Raw genomic sequence first — 15089 nt, forward strand, 5'->3', positions numbered from 1 at the left:
CTGCCTGAGCCCCGCACGCAGGATGTGAAGCCGCGGGCTTCCGCGGACGCGGACGTCCCTGCCAGAGGGGCCCGCGTCGCCTCGGGAACAGGACAACCGAGTGATGTGGACCACAGTGCCCAAGAAAGTGTAGTGGCCAAAAGGACGGGTCCCAAAATGCCAAAAGGGAGTGTGCGCGTGCGCGCGTGTTGAAACGCTCCTGCAGGACATGCGCGAGGCGGCTTCCGGGGCCGCGTGAGGGGCCTGGGAGCGCGACCCCGGCTGGGGGCCTCCGGCTCTCCACGCGGCGCCCCGGGCGCCCGGCTCGGGGATGTTGGAAGCCGCGGGCGTCACCTCTGCGGGAGCGCGGGTCAGACCCGCAGGGGTGAGCCCCCCTCACCACGCCGTGGCCTCGTCTTCCGCGTGGGCCAGTCTCTGCAGCGAGACGGGGACACGGTCTCCTCCTCTCAGGGGTCCTGGGAATTTGTGCTGTTTTGCCGGCGGGCTGGGAACAGACCCCCTTCCTGACGCTCGAGGACGGGCTGGGGTCCCGGCGCCGGACGGGCCGTCCCTGGGCCGCCGTGGTGGGCGAGCCCGCTTACCTCCACGGGCCTGCGCTCCTGAGGCCGGGCGGGCGAGTCCCCAGCCCCGACCCGGGCGGTCCGGCTGAGGGGCCCCCTGCGCGGCTTCCTGCCTTTCCCCCCGGAAAAAAAAAGCGGCAGGAGCAGCAGGCGTTAGTCCGTGACTCGGGGACCTTCCTCGCCAGCGCCTCCCGGGTCCGCCGCCCGCCGGCTGGTGCCAAGCCTTCGCGCCCTCCTGGGAAGCAAGGGGGTGACCCCGCGGGCCCCGAGCCCCTGAAGAGAGCCCCGCCACAGCCGGGCCGGCCCAGCCAAGCTGCCGAAGCGCTGTGTTAAGCGCGAGACGCCCCGGCTTTTATTCACACCAGACGCTACTTCCGAAAGACCCTGTCGGCCGCTCCTGTCGGCCGGAGCAGGTGTGCTCGTTCTCTGCGCTCGCGGGCAGGGACCCGGCCACGGCGAGCGGCTCCGCGTCCTCAGCAGCGAGCACGGTGGAGCCTGCGGTGGCCCCGGCCAGGCCCGGCAGGCCGCGTGACAGCCGCAGACCACGCCGAAGGAGATGCGGGACGCACGAGGACCCTTTATTTCCCAGTTTTCTCAGGCACTCGTTCCAAAGGGGTTGGTTTTTAAGATCTAAGATCTAGTGTGATTAAAAACGCCGGCGGAGGTGAAGCGCGCGCTTCCGGCTGCCGCGCCCGAGGCCAGGAGCAGGCGGGGACGTGCGCGCGGTGCGCGCGGCCGTCCTGGTTAGTGTGGTGGGCACCAGTGAGCGAGCAGCGTTAGTGGTGCACACAGCGAAACACCCCGACTGTCCCCGAGGCTGTTTGTGCTGCCGCGCTGGGAGGCTTGGGGCCTCTGGCGTGGGGCCAGTGATGTCCCGGGGCCGTGCGAGGGCAGGACAAACATCCTCGTGGGACGGACGGTGCCTTTCATACGGCAGGTGGGGTTCTGACATTGGGGAGGGGAGGGTTAGATGTGATTCTGGCCGGGGAGGCGTGGCGCACACCAGGGGGCCGTGGGCCCCAGACAGCGCCGGGAGGCTTTACTTCTCCTCTGTGGACAGGCGGTACAGGGCCTCGCCCAGGCGTGCCAGCTCCTCCCTGTGCTCCAGGTCCTGGTATAGGCCCGGGGGAACCGTGTCCAGGCCATGCAGCAACCCGAACAGGCAGCCCGCAATGGTCCCCGTGGCCCCACTCTCGCCTGGAACGAAAAACACAGGTCCTCAGGGACCTCGGGGTCGAGGCAGGCAGCCATGGCTCAGGGACCTGGCACTAGCCAGAGCCTGCCAGTCCCCCTTGCCAAGAGCTCGTGTCAGAGACCCTCTGGGCAGCTCCCCGGACCCGACCCCAGCTTTGCTCTGGGTGCACCGACCTGAGGGGTTTGCTGCCCCCTCCCACCCTCCCTCCTTGCACACCCGGACACGCGTGATTGTGTATGGACGCCCGTGCTGTCCTGGGGGCCGGGCGCACCGGGAGCCCACGTTTGCGGGCGGCACTGGCCCTCACCACCTCAGCCTCGGCACCAGGAACCGAGGGGCTCCAGTGCCCATGGAGACTCTGTGCCCAGTGCGAGCTGGTGTTTGCCAGGAACCACCTCATTTCACACCCGCAGGAGAGAGTGGGCACCAGGGGACAGGGAGATCCTGCGCAGCCTCGGGACTGTGACGGCTGCTCCTGCAAGTCTCAAACCCGCGGCCGCTGATGCAAAGTCCCACAGAACCCTGTCTGGCCACAGGGTCAGCAGAACCATGTGGGGCTGTCGTAGTAGGACACCCACTCTTAGCCCAGTGGCCTTGGAGGAGAGGGGCACGTACCCTGTCTTCCCCAAAAGCTCTTTCCTAGTGAGCTCAGGAAAATGGCCACGCAAGGCAGCACCCACCCAGAGAAGGACACACATTCTGGGGGGCAGGAGGCCGGGCTCTTGGAGACCTTGGGAGGACACTTTGGGGTGAGAAGAGGGTGCTGGTTGCCCAGAACCCAAGACCATTAAAGAAGGCAGTCCCACCTCCGTGATACATGGCCCGGTGGCAGAGCTCCGTCCAGCTGTTCCCAGCTCCGAGTAGAGCATCATAGGCAATCATGGGGGCATCGTGGCCCCGCCGGCCCCCTCGGCCTTCCGAGCTCCATTTCCGGTAAGCCTGAAGGAAGAGTGGGGTCAGAGTCACACGACAGCAAACCAGTGTTGGCTGGAGCATGAGCTCCTGGGTTCTTCCAGGACACAGGTGTTTACCTACTGGCTGTGCACTTATGGGGCGCCATGTGTATGCCAGGCACTGCCCCAGGGCTGGGCTAACCATGCACAGGAAAGACCCATCTCTGGAGGCTCCCACGGATGCAGGCCTTCCCGTGACAAACCAGCCTGGCCACGAGTTGGGGCAGCTGCCAAGTCTACGGTGACAGAGCCTACGCGGCCCTCGTCTGAGCAGAGCGCGGGCCCAGCGGGTGCCAAGGCCCCGAGGCAGGGACGGGTGGGGGTTCCACACGAAGCCCCGTGGGGTGCGCCGCACGTGGTCAGGCTGGCGAGAGCAGGGATCGGGCAGGGGCCGGGGGGGTGATGGGCTGTCACAGCCCCGTGTCCTAGGGACCGTCAGCCTTGGGCTGGGGCAGCCGTACCATCTGTAGGGCTGCCCACTGGGGCCTTCCTGCATCTAGGCGAGGTCCACGGGGGCACACAGAGGGGAGGTAGGGAACACCCGAGCAGGACGGGTGGCCCTCCCTCTTCCCTGACACCGTCCTGACACCTGGAACGCAGACGTGCTAGCTGGGGCTGGGGCAGCTGGCTGGGACCACAGGGGTGCCCTCGGCAGGCAGAGGGGCCGCCCACAAGTGTGCTCAGCGCCTGACTGCAAAAGGGACTTCAGCTCAGCTTCGGGATCCCTGGACGTATGGACGACACGTGCGGATCTGGGCCACACTGCAGTGACTCATATCTCTCCCTCGTGCTACCACCCCTGGCACCCACAGCGTCCGCCCACGGGGGTGTTTGCAGCATGAGGAAGGGTGATGGCGTGCACAGCCTTGTTCATCAGCCTCGACTTGAAGTCGCAACCCCAGAAAACGTGCAGTGGAATAGAATGTCTTTAACAACCCTATTTTCAAATTTTCTAGCACATACCGTGCTCTTAGTGAGAGAAAATGGAAAGATGAACTTTTATCTGTTTCAAACATGCTTCCTCCAGGAAGGTTTCCAACACACACCACCCCCCGCCACTGCCACGGCTGCTCCGGGTCCCTCGTTGCTGTGGGGGGGGGCCTCCCCAGCCAGGCTCCACACGGAGCCGGAACACAGCCCAGCCGCAGCGGCCCCTCGGCGGGGACCCTGGCCATGGCCGTCCCCACCCTTGGACACGGCCAGACTTACCTTGTCCCTCTCCTCTGCGTCATACCGGTCGGGGAAGATGGCTTTGCTCCCCGTGTCGTCGCTGATCTTTCTCTCCTCCAAGTAAAACTGCCACTTAGCTTCAAAGTAAAACCAGTGCTCCTGGTACTCTGCAGAGAGAGCAGGTGCGCTGTGCCAAGGGCCGCCAGCTGGCCGTGGGGCCGGGGTGGGCGGCCGGAGGTGGAGGGCTGAGCCCACCCCGGCCACGGCTCCGTGGCTCCCGCTGGCGTCCACCGCCGCTTTGAAACCACCGCGAGGAAGGTGGAGACGAGGGACAAAGTGACCCTAAGCCTTGCTCGACTCTGTTTGGGACCCAAGGCCCAGCCTGCGGTCCCGACTGTTCTCCTGTTGTCCTGAGCCTGTACCCTGCCCTGACACGTGCCACTGGGGCGCAAGTGCCGACAGGTGAGCCCCTGGGCGTCCCTCTGGCGGGCGGCTGACACCGCGGCGCCTCCTCGCCAGCTCGGGGAGCCTCCTGGCTCAGGGGGCACAGCCGACACCTGCGGGATGGGGGGTGGCTCGGAGGCACAGATAGGCCCTAGCACAGGTGTTGGTGGGGCTCTGGGTCCTGAGGGACCTGCAGGCTCCCAGGAAAGCTGGCCCGAGTCCACTTTACAAAACTAACAGCAAAGCCATTGAAGGCTGGGGCAAGGTGACAGGGCCAGACAGGAAGGCCCTGAGGAGACCCGGGTTCGGCCCACGTGGGGACACTTCTCTCCCGGCCGCTGGGCAGCAAGTCTGGGGACAGAGGCCCAAGCAGAAAGACGGGGAACGGAGTTGCTAGTGTCAGTACTGCCCACGGGCTTGGTCACCACGAAGCAGAAAGCCCTGGAGCACGATTTTCTCCAGACGGTTTTGGGTTTCTACTGAAAAGGGTGTGTGTCCTAGAAGGTCATAAAACTCTAGGTTGAACACATTTAAAATTAAACAGAAAGATCCAAGTCCTCCCCGTTCCTGTCCAGGAGCAACCCTGACGGCTGCTCTGCGGGAAAGCCTGGGGAGCTCTGGGGACTGTCCCCCGTGCAGCGGGAACACACCGCGTGGCCCGCACTCGGCCTCATTGACCTGTCTCTCCCTGTGGAAGGACGTGGCCCCGGGCAGCCTTGCCACCACAGAGAGCCCGGGCTAAGAGTGACTCAAGCCAGGCAAAATAAGGCAAGTGTGGAGCTCTGTTCTATGATTAGGGTTATAGGGGACACTGCAGTTCACGGTGGACAAGAGGTTCTCTGCTTCCCTCCAGAATGGGCCAGTGGGCAAGTTTCCCAGCACTATGAGCTGGCAGAAACAGAGGCAAAACTCTCCTGGTCACATTGGTCTGGAAGCTTCTCCAGGCGCATTTATAATGAGTCCCCACTTGTCAAAGGGTGACAGTGACTCGTGGGTTTCCTGTCTCAAGACCTCGGCCTAGGGCGGCCCCGAAGACCACAGCCTGCTCCTGCACCCACACCCCGAGCCCCCTCTGCCCCGGGACGAACACGGACAACTTCAGAGCAGCCGCGCAGAGCTCCGGGCCCTCCCAGAGGGAGAGAGCGCTGTGCGGGGCCGGCCCCTGAGGAGAAGCCGTGGGCTTTCTGGCACTGCACCTGCTTCTCCGTCTGGTCCGTCAGGGGTCATTTGCCCAACGCCAGCGGCATCATGATCCCTAGAGCCTCTGCCGGACAAGCCAGTGGACACCACATGGGCAGCCAAGGGGGGTGTCTTCTGACCACGGGTTTGGGTAACTGGGACAGACAGACACTTCTGGGTGTAGATGTCACCAGCGGGCACAGATACCCGTCTGGGCTCTGGGTCTGGCCGTCCGTAAGCTTTAGGAGCAGTGTGGACGTCAGTGTGGGCGTCCCTCGTCCCGGGCGACGGGCTACTTTGGGACCATCCGGAATGCCAAAGCCCGGTGTGCGCCCCTGTCGTCTCTCTGGCTGCTGTGAGACAGCAGGACGGCTGGGGTCAGGGTGTGGAGCTCCAACTGCTCGACTGTTCCCGGTCTCCTGGCTACAGGGGTCCCCTGGGCAGGTGTCACCCTCTGCCAGGGGTGCCTTGGCCCGCTTGGCGAGGTCAGGCCCCCATCTCATTGTGGGGCGGGCTGACCCCGAGCTGTCTGGGAACCTGATCTGAATGAGTCCTGAGTGTGCATCAGGCCCGCCTGATGGGGAGCGACAGGAAAGGGGCTGGGCTCACCTGCCAGGTGCCGGATTGTCTTCTTACAGTACTCCTCGGCCAGCGGGACTGTCCGCACCATGTCCCTGCCCCACTGCTCCAGCGGCTTGCCCTGCACAGCGTATGACGCAAACAGGGCCGTGCACAGGGACCCGAGGAAGCCTGCGGGGCAGAGGGCAGAGCGACAGAACAACCATGGCTCTGGGCTCGGCGTCCTGGGCCGTGGCTCCGGGCATGCTGGCCTTCCGTCTCCTGCATGAAGGGCTGTGGTGGGGACACAGGAGTGCCCGCCAGGCCTGCCCGAGGCTCACGGAAAAGACAACCACACAGAGAGAGGCACGGCCGTCTCAGAGCTGCCCTCGGGGTCTCGCTGGCCGCTCTGGGAGGCACTGCGGCAGGCTGGGAGTCAGTGTCGGGTTCTCAGACCTGTCACCATCCTGACCCCCTGCCATGACCACCCGCCCAGGGGTATCCAGTGTCCAGGCCGCGCACCGCAATCCGACTGCGATGCCTGCAGCCAGCGTGTCCGGAACACTGGACAGGAGCCCCCTGCCCTCCCGGTGTTGCCCGCGTGCCATCAAACCGTCCGTGTCTCATCGGGGCTTTCATCTGAAACACACTGTGTGACACGTTTCTTTCATACGAGCAGACAGTCCATCAGCCAATGTTGTAGAGGTCGGGGTTGCGGACCCGGAGTCCTGGGGACCTTGGACTGTCGGCAGACACTCGCCCCTGTCACGCATGGAGGCTTCCCGGGCTCAGCCCGCCTCCACCTGCACCACGAGCCAGCGGGCGCTCAGCACGGAGCCCTCCCCAGCCGGCCGGGATACCGCCAGCCGCTCCAAATGTCTCCCTGCCGTGAGCGCCCCCCGCGGGCGCTGCCAGGAGGGCACAGTGTGGCCACACCAGCTACAGTAACACTGAGAGTGGCTTGGAGGGCGCCTGGGGGGCTCAGTGGGTGAAGCGTCTGCCTTCGGCTCAGGTCATGATCTCGGGGTCCTGGGATCGAGCTCCACTTCGAGCTCTCTGCTCAGCGGGGAGCCTGCTTCTCCCTCTGCTTCTCCCAGTTCACGCACCTGCTCTCTCTCTCTCAAATAAATAAATAAAGTCTTTCGGGAAAAAAGAAAGTGGCCTTGAAAGAGGGAAGAGTCTCAGGACAGCGGCGGGCTGGGAAGGCGTCCCCTGCCCTGACTCACACGTGGTTACAGGTTTGCGAGTTTCACGCCATTCTTTTTTTTTTTTTTTTTTTTTTAATGTATTTACTTGACAGAGACACAGCGAGAGGGAACACAAGCAGAGGGAGTGGGTGGGGGGGGAAGCATGCTCCCCGCCGATCAGGGGCTCAATCCCAGGACCCGAGCTGAAGGCAGACATTTAACGACTGAGCCACTCGGGTGCCCACGTCATTCTTTCTTAACTTAGGAGCGGACAGCCCTTCTAGGTCATGACTCAGGGTCAGCGCGGGGGCCCCGCCTGCCCTCATGCTGTGTGACGGACATGCGGTGGGAAACCCCGGGAGCAGCAGGCATCACGGCTCCAGGAGGACAAGCCCACAGAGCTCGGGACTCCATGCTCTGTCCTCCTGTGCAAGTTGGCCCGGCTCCCAGTGCCACAGTCATCCCCACGACAGGTGGGGAAACAGAGGCACGGCTGGGGATGGGCTCAGCACTCAGCAGAAGACGCCCGACCTATGTGACACACAGTGCATGCCCGAGATGTCAGCCCGGGGCCCAGCTCCCTTTCCCTTCCCCCCGGCGCACATGGCGCCACACCTGCTGGGTTCACCCTTTCCAGAGTTGCCACGCTCAACGCCAAGCCGGCTCTTAGGTCGACCACAGAGCGTACGCAGTGCACGCCGGCCGACAGGCAAGCGAACCCCGGGGACAGCGTCACCTGTGGGATGGTTGTGGGTCATCCTGCCGCACTCGACGCTCACTTCCACCAGTGTCTCCAGGCGCTCTGGCTTCCAGTACCGCATGCCGATGCACATGGCTTTGGTGGCGGCTCCGAACCCTGACCCTGGGAGGAACACACAGTGCACCCAGTTCCAGACTTTGCTCCGAGAACCCCGCCTCTGGCAGCCGGACTTCCACGAGTGACCGGACACGTACACACACTTAGGGAGCACCGATCCCAGTGTCATGAAGGGAGTGGAAAACAGGCCCATGACCCAAGTGCCCGACGACGAACAGAGAGGAAGAGGACGGCAAAGCTTCCGCACGTCGGAAGGTTGCTCTGGCATTGGACACAGAATTCTGGGTGGCTTGGGACGCACTCCAGTGCACTCTCCCAGGAAGATGTTGGGCAGAGACTGCGTGCTGTAGCCGGACACGTTTGCTCGCTGTGAAGACAGCTCTGCTGAGCGGGACCTGCCACGGAGTGAGGGCGCCATCCCGGGGTCCCAGGGTCCCGGGGTGTGGCAACCAGCCATCGCACTGCCCTCCCACCTGCTGACGGACACCTGGGCCATTTCCCCGGGGGGTGATGGTGACGACAACGCCGTGAACTCTCCTAACCAAACCTTCGTCCTGACACACGCTCTTTTCTCTGGGGCGGACACCCCGGATGGACCGTTCAGCTCCTCCGAGCAGTGAGTGGTCACCTCGGAAGGAGCTGGGTGGTCGTGTCCTGTGTCCCCCTGACGGGCCTCACGGTCAGTCTTTCCACATCCTCACCGACACCTGTCGTTTCCTGACTTAATTCCAGCCATTCTGACTGGCGTGAGGTGGGATCTCACTGTGGTTCTGATTAGGATTTCCCTGACGCGAGTGGTGTGCAGCGACTGTTCACGTGTCTGCTGGCGTCTGAGGTCTCCTGGGAGAAGAGTCTGTTACTGTCTTCTGAGACCTCGACCACTATTTCTTCAAATCGTTTCTTTGTTGCCCTTCGCTCTACCAGGGACCCTGTCACAGGCACACGAGGTCGCTGAAAGTCGCCTGTGCTTTTCTCCGATTTGCGAATTCTTTTTTCTATGTGTCCCACTCTAGGTTGTTTCTACTGTTGTGCCTTCAGACTCACTAAGTTTTTCTTCTGAAAAATATAATTTCACCCAGTGCATTTAGAAACTCAGACGTCGTAATGTTTTTCTGAAAATGTGATTTGTGTACATCTGTGTCCTTACCTAATGTTTCAGCCTGTGGAATGCCTACAACTTTGCAACCATTCCATGACTCGAACAGCTGCCTCAGGCTTCATGGGTTCTGATTATTGATTTTTCTCTCCATTATAGAATCTGTTTCCCTTCTTCCTTCATGCCAGTAACATGATTAGATGCCAACCTCAGTATAAGCCCAGAGTGGGGTCCGTCCCCAGTATAAGTCCAGACAGGGGGACCCATCCTCAGTATAAGCCCAGAGTGGGGTCCGTCCCCAGTATAAACCCAGAATGGGGTCCATCCCCAGTATAAGCCCGGAGTGGGGTCTGTCCCCAGTATAAACCCAGACAAGGGGACCGGTCCTCAGTATAAGCCCAGAGCAGGGTCCGTCCCCAGGATAAACCCAGAGTGGGGTCCGTCCCCAGTACAAGTCCAGACGGGGGGACCTGTCCTCAGCATAACCCCAGACGGGGGGACCCATCCTCAGTATAAGCCCAGAGTGGGGGACCGTCCTCAGTATAAGCCCAGAGCGGGGTCCGTCCCCAGGATAAACCCAGAATGGGGTCCGTCCCCAGTATAAGTCCAGACAGGGGGACCCATCCTCAGCATAACCCCAGACGGGGGGACCCATCCTCAGTATAAGCCCAGAGTGGGGGACCGTCCTCAGTATAAGCCCAGAGCGGGTCCGTCCTCAGTATAAGCCCAGAGTGGGGTCTGTACCCAGTATAAACCCAAAGGGGCATGTTTGTCCTCTATAAACCTGGCGGGGCAGGTCCAGGACCCAGGAGCTGGTGCCATGGAGGCAGAGATCTGGTCACGTAAATATGGCCCCTCTGAACACATTGGAGCATCCTGGGGACAGACCACATGCTGCTAGTACATGTTTTCCTGACTTTGGTGAAATACAAACTTAAAGGGAAAGCAGTCGAGACTGTTCCTTAAGATGAACTCAGGTTTGGTGTGGATGGACGCCCTGGTGTCGGCCGCGGCACACGGGAGCCCCAGCTGTCCCCCTGTGCTGCGCAAACCTGCGGTGTTGCTGGTTAGTGGACGGCACATGGGTTAGTGTCCAGGCTGCCGTCCCACATGCGCTTTACGGGGAGAAGAAAGCGCTCCCTGACCCTTCTCGTTGAAAGGTGTGTGCCAGGCGAGGAGGTAGTTATCTGGCTTCAGCTGCGAGCAGCCTTCCAGGGTGGCCGGGTCCGCCCAATGTTCTGGAAGCTTCTCGAGGACCTCCACGTAGCGCCTCACCATCTCCCGGTACAGGTCGTCCAGGCACCAGTAGTCTGGGAATGAAAGAGTAGGAGGACAGGGTCAGCCTGAGCAGGAAGGGCAGTGGCCTTGTGAACCCCAGGGTAGCAGGGACAAGACCGGTGGCAGTCAGCTTCGTGGCCCCACGTGTGTGGAAGAGGAGGAAGCTTCCGGCGACCTGCCGCCCACAGTCGCGGCTCCCTGGGGACGTGTATCCTGCACATGGTTCACTCTGGCTACACAGACAAAACCCACAGTCCTACCCGCGTGAGGACCGGCCCGAAATCTGCCTGTTCCCTGGGCTGCGAGCCCGTGTCTCTGTGCAGGGGGCAGAGCCTCTGCACTCCATCGGCCTTCTCCCTCCTGTGAGGCGGCCCAGGGCAGCCCCAGCTTGTCCCAAACTGCCCCCAGTGTGTGAGGGCATCCCTCGAGGATGGCGGACGTGGAGGGGAGAGTGACTGATGTGCTGCCCAGCAGCTGTTGGGGGCCTGTTGCCCCTGGGCGGTTGCAGGTGTCCCCCAGCACCGCCAGCTTGTCTTGTTGGGTCCCGGGGAAGGCTCCGTGGGTTATGCGACCTGCCCGAGCCCAGAGATGATGGCAACCAGAGGTCGAGGGCAAGGTCTGAGCATTGCTGTCATTAAAAGCCCAGCGTGGCGGGTAGAGGCCACAGAGCTCTAAACGTGGGGTCCAGTTTGCCTTGTTCCATCAGAGAGCAGGGCGGGGTGGTGGACAGGCCACTGTGCCAGGCCAACTGGGCAGGGGGAAGGCGCCAATGGGACTTTCACAGCTACCAACAGACTCATTCTGTACCCAAATTGCATTTCCTCCCCTCTCCTGGGTGCACACCCCAACTTTGGGTGGTGTGGGGGAGGAGAGGAGGGAAGGAGGGAGCCCTGTCCCCCTCTTGGTCACCCCAGACGCAAGGGAGACAGGTGCACTCGGCAAGCCCCTCCCTGCTCCGGGAGGGAAGCTCCTGCCGCCCTCAGGGCCGATGGGCCCTCGCGCCCTGGAGTTGTGGCTCCGAGGCAGGACCTGGTCCTCAGTCCTCCTGCCCCCAACTGCACACGGCGGGCAGCCTGTGGGACGCACCATGCATGGCCGGAGTCTTTTGGGGTGTGTAGAGAGTGTGAGGCCAGCCGGGTTGGGGGCGGGGGTAGTGGGCTTCGCGGGGCACACGGCTGCTGGGGTCGTCCAGACGACCTCCCTTACAAACAAACAGCCTTTCTTAACTCGATCTGGGGTTAGTGCACCGGCCTTCCAGAATCCCTCAGATAATCCATTCTATTCTGGAATCACATCCTTCTGAAGGAAAAAAAAAAACCCTCCTTAAAAACAAAATAGCAACAGACGGTCTTGTGTTTCAGGCTACAATCCAAACCAGAAACAGGTTTTCCAGAGCCGCCGTGCCGCCCTCGTTGGACTCTCGCCACCTTGTGACATGGCCTTTGGGCTCACCCTTCTCCGCCTTCCCACCCTGTCTCTGCAGAGACAAGTCCACTCACGAAACCCCCGTACGTCTCCCAGTCCACGTCACCATGAAGAAGACAGATGCCCACAGCAACTCGTTTTGTAGTAAAAATGTCAGCTTTTCAAAACGCTGTTACCACCAGGGAGCCAGCGATGGAGGAGACAGAGAGCTGGGTCTGGACAGGCTGGGCGCGCTCATGCCTGGGCCAGGCCCCACGTTCCCCTGCGGGTACACAGACGCCCGTGACACCTGCTGTGGTCCCCAGTGGGCTCATGCCCCCGTTCCTCCTGTGCGGCCGTGGCTGTTGGAGCTGCTGACCCCCGGACCAAGACACTGAGAAAGACAGGTGTTATCTACCCCGCCACGAGCCATTGTCCCTTAATAATTTATTGCGTGCCCGGTGCTCACGCTGCCCCACCTCGTCTCACATAATCCTGTGACGGAGGCGTCGTCATCCCGAAGAGCAGGAGGGAAACCAAGCTCGCGAGTTTGAGGCCCGGGAGTGGCAGGCCCCAGGGCCCCCGAGGCACCCTTGGGCGACGGGCACACGGCCACACACACAAGGCAGCTTTGGTGACTGCGTGCCGTGAGCCTGCCGGCGTGCTGTGGACACTGGATTGCCCACCCGGCCTGCAGGGAACGGGACTGCTTCCAGGGCCAGGACTGATCTCATCCAGTTCCGCACATTCCAGAGATAAGGCCCAAAGGAGCCGGTCACATGGGCCCTCATGACAACAGGACCCTGCGGCCCCACAGAGCGGAATGGCGGGACGCACTTGAAAATGCCAACCCGTGTCCCACTTTGTGAAGGTCTGCGGGTCTTGGGGAAGGTGGTGAAGAATTACCACCCACCAGGGTCCTTGAGGTCCCTGTGCGGCCGCTGGCTGCAGGCGGTAGGCGTGGCGTGAGGATGGCGTGAGGAACTCGGCTGTTGGAGGCAAGTTACCTGGTCCCGTCCCTGCTCAGACACTCACGTGGCTGTGGGGCCCTTGGGCCAGTTACCTGACCTCTCTGTGTCCGTTCCTCTTCTGTAGAGCAGTGATAACGACGTCAACCTTCGGGGTGATGTGAGGGTCAGACGGTGACATAGGCGGGGTCAGCACACACCACGCAGCACTCAGCGCCATGTCGGGGCTGGCGGGGCCCGTGGACGGGCCTCAGAGGCTCCATTTTGGCTCCAATTTGCTATTTTTTAATTTCTTTTTTTTTCAATTTGCTATTTTTTTAATAAAGATTTTATTTATTTCACAAAGACAGGGCACAAGCCGGGAGAGTGGGAGAGGGGGAAGCAGGCTCCCTGCTGACCCTGGAATCATGGCCTGAGCCGAAGGCAGCCGCCTCCCCAACGGAGCCCCCAGGCGTCCCACAGTTCGCTATTTATTGATAAAAGATCCAGCTGTTCGACAACTAAATTTAAATAAATTTCCCCTTAGATTTTTAGTGACTTGAAGGAGAACGACGCTACGGTTTGTGGAGGTTCCGGGGTGGGCGCTCTCCCCAGCGACCCCTCGAGACCGGCAGGCCAGGCGGTGCTGGGCACGCAGCAGCCCCCAGTGCCACGGCCGGAGGCGGGGCTTGTCTGCTCAGAAACGAAGCCTCGAACGCCCCCCACCCCCTTCCTCCATTTCACATCGGGCAGATCCTGCCGTTTCCGCCAAGAGGGCTCAGGCTAATCTCGGAGCCTGACCGGTCCGTGGGCGGCTGCGGATGCACGGTGGGTGGACTCCGCCGTCACGAGAGACGGGGCGGGCGCGGAGAGGACACGGGACCGCGCGGGGCGCCCGGCCGCAGGTGCCGTGGAGGGAGCCGCGTTTGGGAGCAAAGCCCGGCTGTGCCGCCCGAACCGGGGGGGCCGGGGCTGGGCTCGGGCGCAGCTTCCTGGGGAGGGTGGGCGTCCTGCTGCGGGTCAGCCCGGGAACAGACACCGGAGACACCGGACGTCCCAGCTGTGCAGACTCGGGGAGGTGCTCCCCGCTCGGCGCCCCGAGCTATCTTATCTGTGCGGCTCCAGGCCTCACCCGGGCTATTTTGGAACCGGCGGCGGACGGCATTCCCGCCCGGTGAGCGCAGAGCTAAGCTGGGAGGGCCCCCGGCACGGGCCCCCAGGCCTCCTCGCCTCTCTGCCACCCGACTTGCACCCTGTTCGCTGGAACCGACCCGGGAGCTGTGCTCACCCTCCGCTGCTTCCCTGAAAGTCGTGCAGACACGCGCCCCCGCCCACCTGCTGCCCAGGGAACACAGCACGACCCCGGCCCCCAGCGGCCAGACTCACTGCGTCGCCTCCCCACGAGTGGTTTAGGCAGATATCTGAGTCCTATTTTGGGAGATGGCGTTTAGACTCAAACTCTTTGGGATTATAAGTAATCCCCAAACAATGTTATCTTAATGGGCCCAAATTTCCAAGGGCTTATTGTTTTTCTCTTCTTCCGGAGCAAACCCGAGGGCGGACTGCCTGCAGGGAGAAGCTGGACCCTCTCGGGAAACAGCCCAAGCGAGACATTCAGTCGGTTTAACTCTGGAGACACGTTTACAGACGTGAACCAAGAGTCAGATTTGGGAGGCCGACCGCGGACAGGCAGAGTGACACGACTGGAGAGGCGGCGAGAAGGGGTGCTGGTCGGGGGTGGGGGTCGTTGCGGTGGAGACGCCCGCAGGACTGCGGCTGAGGGCAGGGAGGCCGGCTCACCTGTGGTCAAGGCCCCGGCCGTCGTCAGGTGCATGATGGTGTTGTCGCTCACTGGCCACGTCTCCGGGGAGAGTGGCCGCTGGTCCAGGCTCCCGCTTCTCTGCGGCCCCTCCTGGACCTTCCTGCCAGAGGCACTGTTATCCTTGTGGGCATTTCTGTGTCCGAGCGCGTCCCCCACGGCCCCCAGCAGCATCGCAGCTTTGAATCTCTCCATCGCGGAGGCCGCTCCTCTGGCCGTTCAGCTGCCCCACGCCCAGCCTTGGTGCTTCACGGCCGTGGCCTTCAGTGCCCCCCACCCCCGCCCCGCATTGTGGTCACGGTGCCGCTGGGAGGAGCCCCGAATGGCCAGACACGCCCCTTCTGTCTCGGCAGGTGGCACCAATGAGAACCTCTCCGGCCCTGCTGCTGCTCTGGGCGCCTGTGGAGGAGCCGCGTGGTCACGGCCCTCCCTTCTGCGTCAGCAGGGCACTAGCTCTGAGCCGTGACAGCTGCAGCCACCTC

General features: G+C 62.5%; 1 protein-coding gene across 1 annotated transcript; it reads right to left on the reverse strand.

The window, feature by feature from the left end:
* Positions 1-1599: 1599 nt before the first annotated feature.
* Positions 1600-14880, reverse strand: LOC111147078 (ADP-ribosylhydrolase like 1). Its single transcript, XM_022502962.1, has 7 exons — positions 14589-14880; positions 10305-10469; positions 7983-8108; positions 6111-6251; positions 3918-4045; positions 2562-2694; positions 1600-1757 (listed from the first exon to the last, which is right to left on the reverse strand). Exons 1-7 carry the CDS (start codon positions 14800-14802, stop codon positions 1600-1602), a joined length of 1065 nt encoding a protein of 354 aa, XP_022358670.1. The 5' UTR covers positions 14803-14880.
* Between the last annotated feature and the right edge of the window lie 209 nt (positions 14881-15089).

This window comes from Enhydra lutris, unplaced genomic scaffold (genome assembly GCF_002288905.1).
Source record: "Enhydra lutris kenyoni isolate GAN:26980312 unplaced genomic scaffold, ASM228890v2 scaffoldscaffold15, whole genome shotgun sequence".
NCBI classification, from domain to species: domain Eukaryota; kingdom Metazoa; phylum Chordata; class Mammalia; order Carnivora; family Mustelidae; genus Enhydra; species Enhydra lutris.